Source organism: Pararge aegeria, chromosome 5 (genome assembly GCF_905163445.1).
Source record: "Pararge aegeria chromosome 5, ilParAegt1.1, whole genome shotgun sequence".
NCBI lineage: Eukaryota > Metazoa > Arthropoda > Insecta > Lepidoptera > Nymphalidae > Pararge > Pararge aegeria.
The window spans coordinates 8,721,005-8,733,582 of record NC_053184.1 but is presented as its reverse complement, the minus strand read 5'-3'; the positions used below and the strand labels follow the sequence as shown (position 1 = coordinate 8,733,582).

Genomic DNA, 12,578 nt, shown 5'->3' with positions numbered 1-12,578 from the left:
AAGGGAGCTAACATCTCTACGGTGTTCTAGGGACTCGCAGGTGTAGGTTTTTGGGAATGCCAACAAATCGAACAACCCGCATTTATATCCGGCCAAATGGAAGCGTTAGTGTTGAGGTGACCCAGCCCAAAAGGAATTGTGATAATACTGTGGTCAAAGGCCGTAGAATATCATTATTTTTTGTTTGCGTAGAATAGCCTTAAGTTTTTGCAGTGGGCGGAGCGGCTTTCCGACCACCTGTAGGCGTTACTTCTCGCCTGATCCTACGCCATAACTTGCAAGGTTGCGTTACTCACTGCCTGATATACTAACTAATAGTGGCTATTGTTATAAGATAGCTTCATGTATAGGGGATGGATGTCGAAATTGCTATTGATGTGAAACATCTATAGGGTAAGCCTGAATTTTGGCGCGGCGACACAGGCTGTGGCGACGCGACGCATCGCCACGCTATATGATTGAATTTTTGTATTTCATATGTAACAATAAAAATGAATAATTATTTTGTAATAAACAGTCATTATTAACCGAACTAAAAGGTGTGGTTATGCATTACAAATTTGTAAGTCGGTATCTTTTCATTATGCAATAACTTACAGAAAACAATTTCGAAGTTTCACGCGTCTCTGCCAGGAGTCCCGTGACGGCGCATACGTTTTTTAAATTTTGTTACCAGAGTTGCTCGTAGTTTGGTTTGAGCCACTCATTTTGGAAAATGTATGCATCACCTAGGGAACTTTTGTATGTACAGCAATAACGCTGAAATCGCATATTTTTGCGGTGTACATTGTTGCGGTGTTGCGGCTTCAGATGTTAATCGACTAACCAAAAGCAGTTTAATAAACGCACTCGCTGGTAAAGGACGTTTACTTGACTAACTATTTACCTTACTAACTCACTTTCACAAACTATACGACAAACTATAACGAACTATATACTTACTATCGTACTACGCTACTTACTGTATGGGAATCGCGGCGCATCTCGTACATATAAAGTCAAAAATATCTTTATTTAAGTAGGCCCATAGGTGGCACTTTGCATGCGTACATTACATGAAAATTACACGGTAGTAGATGATGGTCTTTCTTCTTCCTGGTCTAAGAAGAAGCCCACAACAATCTTAGCCGACAGTAGGTTCGATTCTCGCAACTGGAAAAAAGTTTGTCATGATCATAAAGTTTTTCAGTGTGCGTGTTTATCTCTATGTTATAAGTATTTATGAATATTATTCATTACCTATCTTAATACCCATAACCAGTGGCGTGCACAGGGTTTTCGACCAGGGTATGCATAAAGCAGGTAGATGGCATAAAATGGAAAAATTCCCCTCCAATACGAGTTATATAAAATAATTTGGGTATGCAGTGCTTTTGTGCATTTATGAAGTGCACGCCACTGCCCATAACACAAGCTACGCTTACTTTGGGGCTAGATAGCGATGTGGGTATTGTCGAAGTATATTTATTTATTTATTTATTATTAGCATACGAACAAAGCAAACTTTTAACTTTGTAATTTATTGACTTCATAATATAGTTTTATGTTGATGACGTTACATTCCCAACGCCCAAGTTTCTAATTATTATTATTAAAGGACGAATATTCAAATAGAAGGATAACTCCGGAAACGAAGTTGTGTGTACCACACGATTTACTAATAATATTTATTTCCGTAGGCAAACAACACAAAGGCCACTGGCTATTTGACCAGTTGTCCCTTATCTCTAATGGTCTCCAATCAATGCATTCTATGACAGTGAATCATTCGAATCCACAAGAACCAGAGAAGGGAGTTTGGAATTAGTAAAATATTCATAATACCAGATAAAACGGTAGTTAACATGACACGCTTACAAAAGATTTGTTAATTAGTGTGTGCTATTTTATTGTTAATAGGAAATTTTTTGTAAACCTTTGAAGAAACGTTTTTTATCAACTTTTCTGATACGTACTGCTAAGGTGGGGTGATTTTTTGATGAGCAAGATTATAGATACTGGAACTTGCTAGGCAAGCAAACTCAAACCTAGACATCCTAATTGCTTTCAAATAGGAATTATCCTTACTAATATTATTATACGAAAGTGGGTTTGTTTGTTGATTTGATTGTTTGTTTGTCCTGCCTTCACCCGCGAACTTTGCCACTAATGAACTTGATTTTGGCATTGAGTTAGTAGAAAGGATAGAGAGTACATAGGCTACTTTTTATCCTAGGAAAACAAATTCGTGAAAATCCTTACGAATATTTACTATTACGGTTTTGTTTGACCTTCTTTCACGCGTTAAGTTAGCAACAAAATCCGCTTCATTTTTAGCACAGAGTAAGTCAAAAGGACGGAGAGTAATTCCAGGAATAGAAACGATCAAACAGGAAGAACAAGAAATAAAAAAGAATTATATTTTTTTAATTTCAAGGTCAACAACGTAGATGAAGTTCTAGAGCGACATAACGACTTCCTTGAGTCGTGTCTCGGAGACTGCATGCTCACGAGTCCGCAGTTGCTGAAGGCGGTCACCACGCTCTGCCTAGTCTGCGTACAGTTCTGCACTTTCATACAGGTATGTGAAGTTAACTTTGCATTGTAGCTAATTATACTTAACACTTACGAAAAGTAACAGTTATGATGAAAAAAAAAGTTGGGATTGTTGAAATTCTGTCCCGTTATAATATAATTTGGTCTAGAGTGTGTTACAGTAATCTTCGAGGAAAGTTGAGGCTTCCTTAGTAAGTACTACTTTTTTTTCTGTACATTCCGGGACATCGTTTTAGTAACTACCTTTAAAAAATGTTATTAATATAGAATTACTAAAAATAATTCAATAGATAATATGCAGTGCTGAAATTGATACAAGTAGGTACTGTACTGTACATTTAATTAATGTACCTTTTAATTACTATATTCAATTAATTGCTGGTCAGTTAGTAAATTTTTTCCAATATAACATTCAAAATTTATTGAGTTAAACTTGAATAAATTTTATTAATAAACTACAAAAAACGTGTCACAAAATTTTGACATTTCTGGTAAACAGATATTGAATTCGATTGTTTTTTATATTAATAATATTTTGAAATATAAATAAGCGAAGTCCCGCAGATGTCCCTATATTATAAAATTTAGTCTTACGGAAGTTTCCAGTTTACGAAAACATACTCTACCTTTACCGATCACTGGTTATTAGACGTGATAGGTATTCTATAGAGTCTTTAAATTGTAACAAATTAGTTTATTTAATCTTTAGTTAATAATTTCCCAGTAACAGTAACTAGTTATTTATTTAATTAATATAATAAAGGCTTTTTATCTGTATAAAGTGCATGTCTCTGGTGTAGGTTATTATAGATACTTTTGTAACTAATAGTTTCGGCGTTTGAATATAATCCCCTTCAAAGGATGCCTTTTGTTCCAAGATGTGAGACACGGCTTAGCGTTGCGAAAGTCCGAAATAAGCTGTAAAATCTATAATCCTATCTAGCGAACCTAAGCTACGAGTTACATACATATCCCACTTTTGCGCGTATCCAAAATGAGTAATTAAAGAGGGAAAAAAATTTCCTCAGAAGAATGGGGTCTTTTTAGAGCTTAGGGTGGACTCTAAGCTGATATCTAGATAATACAAAAAACTGCATTAAAGTCTGTAGTATGTTTTCAGGAAAAAAAATGGTACTTGTCGCTCCGTTGTGAGTAGATGTAATTTTTATGGTGTAACCTGCCTAGAAGTGTATTTAATGCGAAAAAACATTCAAGTCGCTCATCCGTTACAGAACTGTAATAATATTGACAGACAGAAAAAATTATAACATCCCTCAACGTTAAAGGGGTAAAAAAAAGCTGCGTTGAACTCTCTAATTAGCAAGCTATCATTTCAATACCTGAGACACTTCTGAGATAGAAAGGCACCCTTATCAGGCCTTTCGTACGCAATAAAACACCAGCCGCAACATTTTATGGTAGCCTGGTACAGTGGCGTCGCCGAATTGCCTAGTGTGTGATTTGGGAAATAGTATTATTAACGGTTGGCGCAAGGTTTGAGACAAGAGTCTCAAGGCAACGAATATCATCAGAGTTTCTTGTCTATATTTTCTATCTATTCGCAATCGAATAGGTAGAAAATATCATTCAATTCGGTGGCATCAGAATACATAACTCGTCGAACTCTTGTGTACGAAGGGCCAACCAATTTTCAGTCACGCTTTTAATAGAACCGATGATTTTCTTTTACAGGACTACCAACAGATTGAGAAAGTATTTATTTAAAAGTATGTTTAAGGCATTTTTTGTTTACGCTCCTTCCACTCGCTTACTTGTTAATTAATGTATTATTTAGTAATTAATTTGTTTTTATTTTTAACGCAACCAAAACACATAATTGGCAAAAGGAGATGCACAAGTACTTCGTGGATGCAGAGCTTAACAGTATGCTTGGGCCGACGTATGACAATTCTGATTATAGTGAGGTATAAAGCATTATAGATACCACTTGCGCACTAAACTACAGCGTAATCATGTAATCAAACCACTGCATTGTAGCACAAAACCATTAACGTGGTGTATTTAGTATTCATCTGACTTGGGGAACACTATATATTTTTTTTATAAAATGTTTTTTTTGTTGAATACGAGGTATATTTAAATATCAATCTAAAAAGAAAAGCTCAGTTACTCAAAAGGCGATAATTACGCTCGGAAGCGGTGATAGCCTACTGGTCGGAGCCATGATTGTTTTTAATTTAAGCGTTTAAAAATAACTTTCTTCAACAGTAAAGGAAAAACATCGTGACGAAACCTGCATTGCCTGAGAATGCTCCATAACTTTCTTAAAGTTGGGTGAATTCTACCAATCCGCACTTGATCAAACCCTTCTCCGTCTGAGAGGAGACCCGCATCCTGTAGTAATGATGATGATGATCAGAGTATTTCTACGTGGTCAAAATAACAAAAATACGGTGATCCGCAGAAGAACCACTGTTACCGACAGCTAATAAAGGACTGGCAAAGTTAAAGGGTCTATTTTTGGGGCACATAGCTCGATGAATCGATAATCATTGGGATTAGTGGAGGGCGTCGCAATGATCCGCTGTATATTAGTGGCACAACCCATTGAATTAAGAATTCCACAATAAAGAACTAGAAGTCCAGCAGTGGCAATCCAACGGTTGTTATGTGTCATCACATCACAACCGTTGGATTGCCACTATTATTTGTTATTTTACGAAACCATCTTCTAGCATTTCAGTATTGAGATTTTGATATCATTCGATAGTAGCTACACAAAAATACATATACTATTTAATAAATCGAAAATATTTTGCACCTATAAGTAATATTAGATTTTCAGAAAGTACAGTAAATAACTGATGTATTATTTAGGTATAAAAGATAAAGTAATGATATATCAATCGATTTCAGAGGGCAAAAATTATGATCGTCACTCCGAAAGTGTATCGGTTCACACATACTCGTACAAGTAAACAATGAAAGCTCTAATGTAAAATGTAGTCCTGATTTAAAAACTAGCAAGGTGTCCTGTACCCGACTTTATACAAACCAATAGACTTGTAATATAATATTCTATATTATAGCGGATATACAATATTGTAGAACAAATTATTTCATAGTTAAGTACTGCCTTCATGTAGTATTTGTGAATAATCGAAATCATGACAAACATATTCTTGCTTTTTTTCATGACTTTTCTGTTTTAGAGTTATACGGTGAGTGTTTTCTTTTATCTTGTATCTAACTGATCCAGCTTTAGTTGCTCTTGGACTACAAGCATAATTAAATATGTTTTGTTTCACTGACCTATGAAGTTTTGTTTTTATATATCAATACTCAATTGAGCCATTTGTAAAGGCTAACGCCACGGCAGCAGGCCACAGATTTTTATCTTTATTCATACGTAGATTCATACGTAACTGGTGTTAGAGAATTACAGATTCTAATGAAATCTAATACCTACCTATGATAACTTGGGGTCGATCTATTAATATTGGAATCAGAATTTTGTTACCACAAGTTACGCATGAAATTACTTTAGGTAAATATAAATATAAATTATCTGTCCTTTCGTCCCCGGTCATTACCGTCACCTATGAATATCTGCATTACAAAAGGCACCAATATGTTGACGGTAGGTAGAAATTACAAGCAGGATAGTCAGAGATTTTATGTGGGCATGCTTAAATACAACTTTAACGTGCACTTAAAGGATATACATGAAGCAACAGAGTAAAGTAAGCATCCTAAAGCGGCATGCATAACTATCTATGTGTACAGAGAATTGAACGACTATTTGATCATCTTATGCCCCTTTTCAACTTGGCAATGCCTAAATAAGTAATGCCTAATCTAAGGAGATTCCTAGGCATACATCGTGGAAAGTTTATTTTTAAAGACATCGCCTAAAACATTGCTTAGGTTTCACACATGCCTAGATTTGGTGAAAACGGGCATTAGGATCGTCACCTGTCCTCACTGCACAAGAATTTATTATAAGTGATGAAAGTTATCCAGCCTTATCGTTTCTAAAAATAAATTTTATTTCAATTGCACTAATGGTATCTTTTAAATGCTATAAAATTTCCTCCTAATATATGCTCTTTCGTTACGGTCTCTATTCTAAACGAAAGTGTTGATATCTTTCTATACAAGGACTATCTATGACTACGTTTTAAGTTGTAACCCGGTATGGAATCAATTTCTTCAGAAATCGCGTAGCACCTTAGCGATTGTAATAGACATTTCGGGCCGAGAACTTAAACTCTTTGCAGCAATATCAGGGTTATAAGAGAGTGATTAAATTCGGAGCTCCAAAGTTCTAACCTTTTGTGACATATTGTTTAATAATTCCATGCCAGGCTGAAGGTTGCGGCAACATGAGCGGTTCTGCGGATTCGTTCTCTCAGTCGGTGTCGCGCTACGGGCTGCGCTTTACGGCAGCGCTGCTCTCGGTGCTGGCTATCATAGACCAGATGGCGCGCGACAACAACACAAACAAGTTGCTCAACATATCCGCCAGGTACATAGTTGTTGCTTCAGTGAACAGTTCTATCATTCAGTGTCATGTCTCACAAGCTGAGCTTCAAGGCGCGGTTGTTCTCTTAGCTGGCCATCAAAAACAAGATGACGCGCAACAGTACAACCCGATGCTCAATATATCCCCCAGGTATGTAATTCTTACTTCCGCGGAATCTTTCTCTCAGTTCTCAGTTTGCATCGTGCTAGGGGCTGCGTTTAACAGCGAAGTTGCTGTCAGTGCTGACCATCATAGACGGATGGCTAAGGATAACATCAACCAATGGCTCAATATATGCACTAGGTTTTGCGGTTCACAGCGACGCTGTTTTCATTATGGCTCATAACAATAACACGAAATATCGGCCAGGTGTGTAGGTATTCTTGCGGATTCGCTCTCTCAGTAGCTGTGTCTGGACTAGATGGCACTCGAGAACATTACACGTTGCTACAACGCCGGTTTTTACTTCCATGGAATGCCAATTCTCCCAGTTGCTTCGTTAAACGATAAATACTGCTACTAAGTAGAGCAAGAGAAATAGGACGTCTTCGACCGCGAAGACGCTGCGAAAACAAAGCTTCGGATGACATCAGGTTCTAAACATTAACTTCCATTAATTGGTGTTGGAACTAATCTTAATCAATTACCCTGTTAGACAAGATCATCCTAAGCGGAATACCGAGTCTCGTCTAAGGCGACTTGGAATATGGCTCTTCCTAATTACTTCGAACCCTAGGGCTCAACCGCTGGCAGAACGTCTGCGCACGCCCAACCGACGCGTACGCAACTACTCTGGATACCAGCTATATACAATCAGGAATAAAATCTCGCTCTGTCGATCGCTCCACAGACTATGCTTCAAGGCGACGCTACTGTAATATAAACATAGGAAGTGTATGAAGGTAAACCAAAGTTCTTTTGTCTGTTAGGAGGCTAGTTACCACCCACACAAAACCGTAACACTAGGCAATGTAGGCCCTGAGCAGACAATATACAATTTGCCTCTAGATAGAAATGGCAGTTTCGGCGGTCGTTCTTGGATATACTTACCGACTTATAATCAGTAAAATAAACGATTTGCGCTCTTTTAATAATATCTCAGTTGTAGGATTTTGTCTTGTAAAAACTGTTTTAACTAGTTGTTTAATTTAAGGCCTTATTCTCCTGAGTAATTATTGTTTTTTTATTAATCTTATTTAATTTCAGATTAAACTTTAACACGTATTACGTGAAGCAATTGGAGAGGTTCACCGAAGAGAAGCTACTTGAATCTAAGCCTAAGAAATCCTCCTAGCACAGATTTCCGCGTGTTACCGCGGTCTAAACACGTGTAACCGAACAATTTTTAACTGTATATTAATGTTTAACATAATCTAATCAATTTTAATTTAGATATCATTAATTACCACGGATGTTTTTTATGGGTGCATGTGTTCTGATGCACAAATTAAATAAGCACAATGAATAATTCGGTCGTAGAAATAAAATTATAAAATATATGCCTCTGATAATCTCCAGTCTTTAGTTAACTCAAAATAATTTAATTAGAAATATTTTATATATTAGGCAGATATCTACCTGTTCTAAATTGTGATAATTTGTCATTTTTCTAGATGGGTATATAGGTAGTATCGTTCGCGAATATGTACACCTATAGTCGTAAAAAAGTAATAGGCCCGTTTTGACATTTGTCATCGCGACGTAACTAGTTATGGAACCATAAGACTCGGGACTCGATACTCACGATAAATCAATTCAAGTTTGTATCAGTACTTGATTGATATTATTATGTATTGTAAAGTGTTCGTTCGTTCAAATTATTCCTTTAACTTCACAACCAATACGCGTGACTGGCTGTTGATTATACGTCCACTTTTCAACATGTTGAAACAGAGTTAGTACTATATAAAAACAAACACAAAAATCGAGTCAAATCACTATGTTTAAATTAATGTCCAAAATAGAAGAGCCATAGTTAACGTAATAGTAAACAAAATATATCAAACTTAAACGAGCGCACAGTCAACTTTACAAGATGAGGAACAAAAAACTGCGCAGTGCGCGCGGGGACGCTTCAGTCATGTGCCGCTTGGTCAGATACATCAACTCAGACTCATTATTTAGAACCCATTTTGAGAACCAAGCTCATTCTTTGCAGTAAAGATTACTACACAATATTTAATTTCGATATTCAGTAAAAAAATGGTTACAGCTCTAGTATAAAAAGAAAAAAGACTGAAAACGTAACTGTTTTCGGAACGTTTCGCAACAATCATAAATTGCATGCTACTATAAAGTAAGCGCAAAAAGAATACTCGCGATATATTCTTTCATATTATTTAACGTACCAAAAAAATTTACGTATTTTTTAAAACACTGTATGTAATTGATTTTTATTTTATTGTTTCTTTCAGTTTCGTTCCAAGTTACATTCTATGGTCTTGCACAAATGTCAAAACGGGCCTATTACATTTTTACAACTATAGTTAACTTTTCCTACAAAGTAAGATAACCGCATGTTAGGTTAGTTTAACAGTTAGTTCTACGCTTTTAACATAAAGACACGCTAACAAAAGCAAAATACGGGCACATTAGTTATAGCGCTCTAAATTGTACAATCCATCCGGAAACTCTCCTTTGCGTCTAAAGTACACTGAAGTAAGTACAAATTATATTGAATACTCGACCTGATATTAATTTTTGTATGCAAAATTTTATACGATGAGGCAGTCCGCGCGCAAATTGAATTTAATGTGAGATTTTCTAGACATGCTTCTTGTCAATTGCTTCTTGTCTTGTCAAGTTGTTCTTTAACGAGCTACTACCCACTTAACGGGGCTAAAAATATTCGAAATAAAAGTATGTACATTATATTTTCAGAGACTAGGTTCGCGCAAGTAAGTAGCCAATAATTGTATCAATGTAAATAAATAAAAAAATATACCTATCATGAAATTAGCAGTCTACTATTACAGGTAAATGATGCCCCAAATATTTTACTAAATAATTATGAATCGTGGATGCGTATGTCCGTATTTATAGTTATAATTCGAATATAAAATACACCACTAGAGTAAAAAATTTAAGATCTGATTTTTTTTCATATGTATATCACTTCAAAAAATAGACATAAGTAGTTAGTAAGAAAACTTGTTATTTGTGTTCCGAGTCGCCACAGAAACATAAAGTAACTACTGTTTACCTTAGGAGTTAGGAAATCCTTAGATAGGCAAGAAATGTAATGTTGCCGCTAACGTTTGGAGAGTTGGCATCGAGGATTTGACTCAGTCCGAGACCGATTTCGGTTTTTGAATACGAACCAAAGAAGTTTGCAAGCTATTCATATGATCGTTTGGAACTTTTGGGTTGAAGATTTGGTGTCAACTTATCTATCTTCATTCGATCCTTATTTCGATTTCAATTTAATATGAACACCTTGCCATACTTACCTTATTGGTATTTCGATGGTCCAAAGGTAATACCCAGCGCAATCGAGAATTATAGTTGCCAATGTTTGATCTCTTTTTTGCTGAATTGAAATTAACATAGCTCATCAATCGTTGGGCGGCGACAATACATATTTAATATTCATTGAAAATGAAACTTATTCTGCTATAATAGGCGAAAACAAAGAAATTCTGTCCGGTGCTATCTTTATACTCTACAAAAAATAGAACATACAAAATTTGCTGTCTACCCACGTTTCGCTCTGACACCGAGAATCTCTAGGACGTTAACTTTACAATTAACAACAATTATATAAAAAGATTTCCCTGGTTTTCCGGATCTTGGCATTGTATTACAATTGAAATTCCACAAAGTTACGCCTACATCACATAGTAAATGTTTCAAAAAAAAACTGTTAAACTTATTTCAATTGAAGACAATCAGCGTATATGGTTGTCTTGACCGATATTGTTTATCATCCATCAAAAAAGTTCTTTACAGCCGTAATAGTGCTAAATAATGGAGCATAAGACAGTAGTTTAGAATAATCTTCGATCAATAACATACTAGATATGTAGTCCCAAACCAGAAAAAGTGGACAGTATTTATTTTGTTTTGCCTTTTGTAATATAATAAGTGTCTTTAAGTAAAAAGTCAACGTGTTCGCGCTTTAAGTCCGAAAATGCAATTAAATTGACGGTAATACCTATTGTCAATTTAATTGCGCGAACACGTTGACTTTTTACTAGCAAACGAAACGTTTTACTTTTTAACGAAAATGAACTCTAATTTTTAAACAGTCACTTTGACGACTACCACGCTAAAACGTTTCGATTGCTAGTATAAAGTCAACGTATATGCAATTAAATTGACGGTAATACCTACTTTAATTGTGTTTTCGGACGTAAGGCGCGAACATGTTGACTTTTTACTAGCAAACGCAACGTTTTACTTTTTAAAGGAAATGAACTCTTTTCTTTTTTCTCTTCTCTTTTTTACACAGACGCTTTGACGACTACCAGGTCTATTATATTATTGATCTAAGAGAATAATTCATATTACCTGGGTCCTGAATCCTAATTCTCCCTGCTATTGAAGTCTTTAACCAGTCTTAAATTTTGACACCTATTCATAAGATGACTTAATTGTGGTTGCGAGTGTATAACAAAATGTTAAAGATAATCAGGACCCTATCCCAAATACTCAGTATTTAGTAACTCTTCTAAAAGTTGCTAACCGCTCTCGATCTGTTATCTCCATACAAAATTTGCATTGACTGGACGGTCAAAAATTTGCAACCCGTTGAAAAAGTCACTGAATTCGATAACGCCTACCTTTGCTAAAAAGCAGTATTGTTTTTGTTTTGTTCAAGCTCTTTTTTCTGAATTATACTCCTTATTTTAAGAACTTCAAATTATCGCATCATAGCGATGGTAGCAATTCTACTAGATGGTAGTTACTACCATCGCATAAGCACTAATATTTCAAAATGAATACATTATAACTTGAAGATTGTAATATGAAAAATACGCCAGCAATACCAAAATAATACTGGTTTAAGCTATAGTAGTAAGCCCTCTGAAGCCATAAATTGTATTAAAACATTTATAGAATAAGCGAGTGTCCCAAATGTGTTGTATTAGTATTCAACGTAGATTATTATAGGTGGTATTAAAATAATTCCTTGCCATGAAAAACAAAACGCCATATCAATAACGTTGTATGCATGTAATAATTGTTGTGAATTGATGTATGTGTAAATGTGTTGTAATTTTGATGCAAATATCCTTAGTGGCTGTGCTATTTACTAATTACTTATATTGACCTTTAAACAGAAATAGTACAACTAGTATATCATTTATTTTAAGATGTATTAATACACAGCTTAGTTTTGCAACCACTAAGTTTTTACATTCAAAAGTTCGAAATAAACATTTAATTGATACCTTGATAATTGTTTGTTTAATATTTGTTACTTCTTGATGAACAAAAATAGCTAATAAAAATCTAATAATAAAATGGTTTTTTTCCCCTCGTTACTTCCCTTTGCATTTGAAATTTTAATAACATTAAAAAAAAAACATGGGTCTTATATTGCGTATTTTTATGT

At 35.2% G+C, this 12,578-nt stretch overlaps 1 protein-coding gene across 3 annotated transcripts in view; it reads left to right on the top strand.

Annotated features, from left to right (window-relative positions):
* LOC120623669 (gamma-tubulin complex component 2-like) overlaps nt 1-8,737 on the top strand; it is a 41,337-nt gene extending 32,600 nt beyond the window's left edge. The window contains exons 13-17 of one of the 3 annotated variants that reach the window (XM_039889835.1): nt 2,417-2,560; nt 4,383-4,460; nt 5,709-5,717; nt 6,864-7,024; nt 8,228-8,737. In XM_039889835.1, the coding sequence (XP_039745769.1) occupies nt 2,417-2,560; nt 4,383-4,460; nt 5,709-5,717; nt 6,864-7,024; nt 8,228-8,315 (480 nt within the window). In that variant the 3' untranslated portion in view covers nt 8,316-8,737. The remainder of the gene's footprint in view (nt 1-2,416; nt 2,561-4,382; nt 4,461-5,708; nt 5,718-6,863; nt 7,025-8,227) is intronic. The other 2 variants (XM_039889834.1, XM_039889836.1) reach the window with 2 other exon arrangements.
* The last annotated feature ends 3,841 nt before the right edge of the window (nt 8,738-12,578 follow it).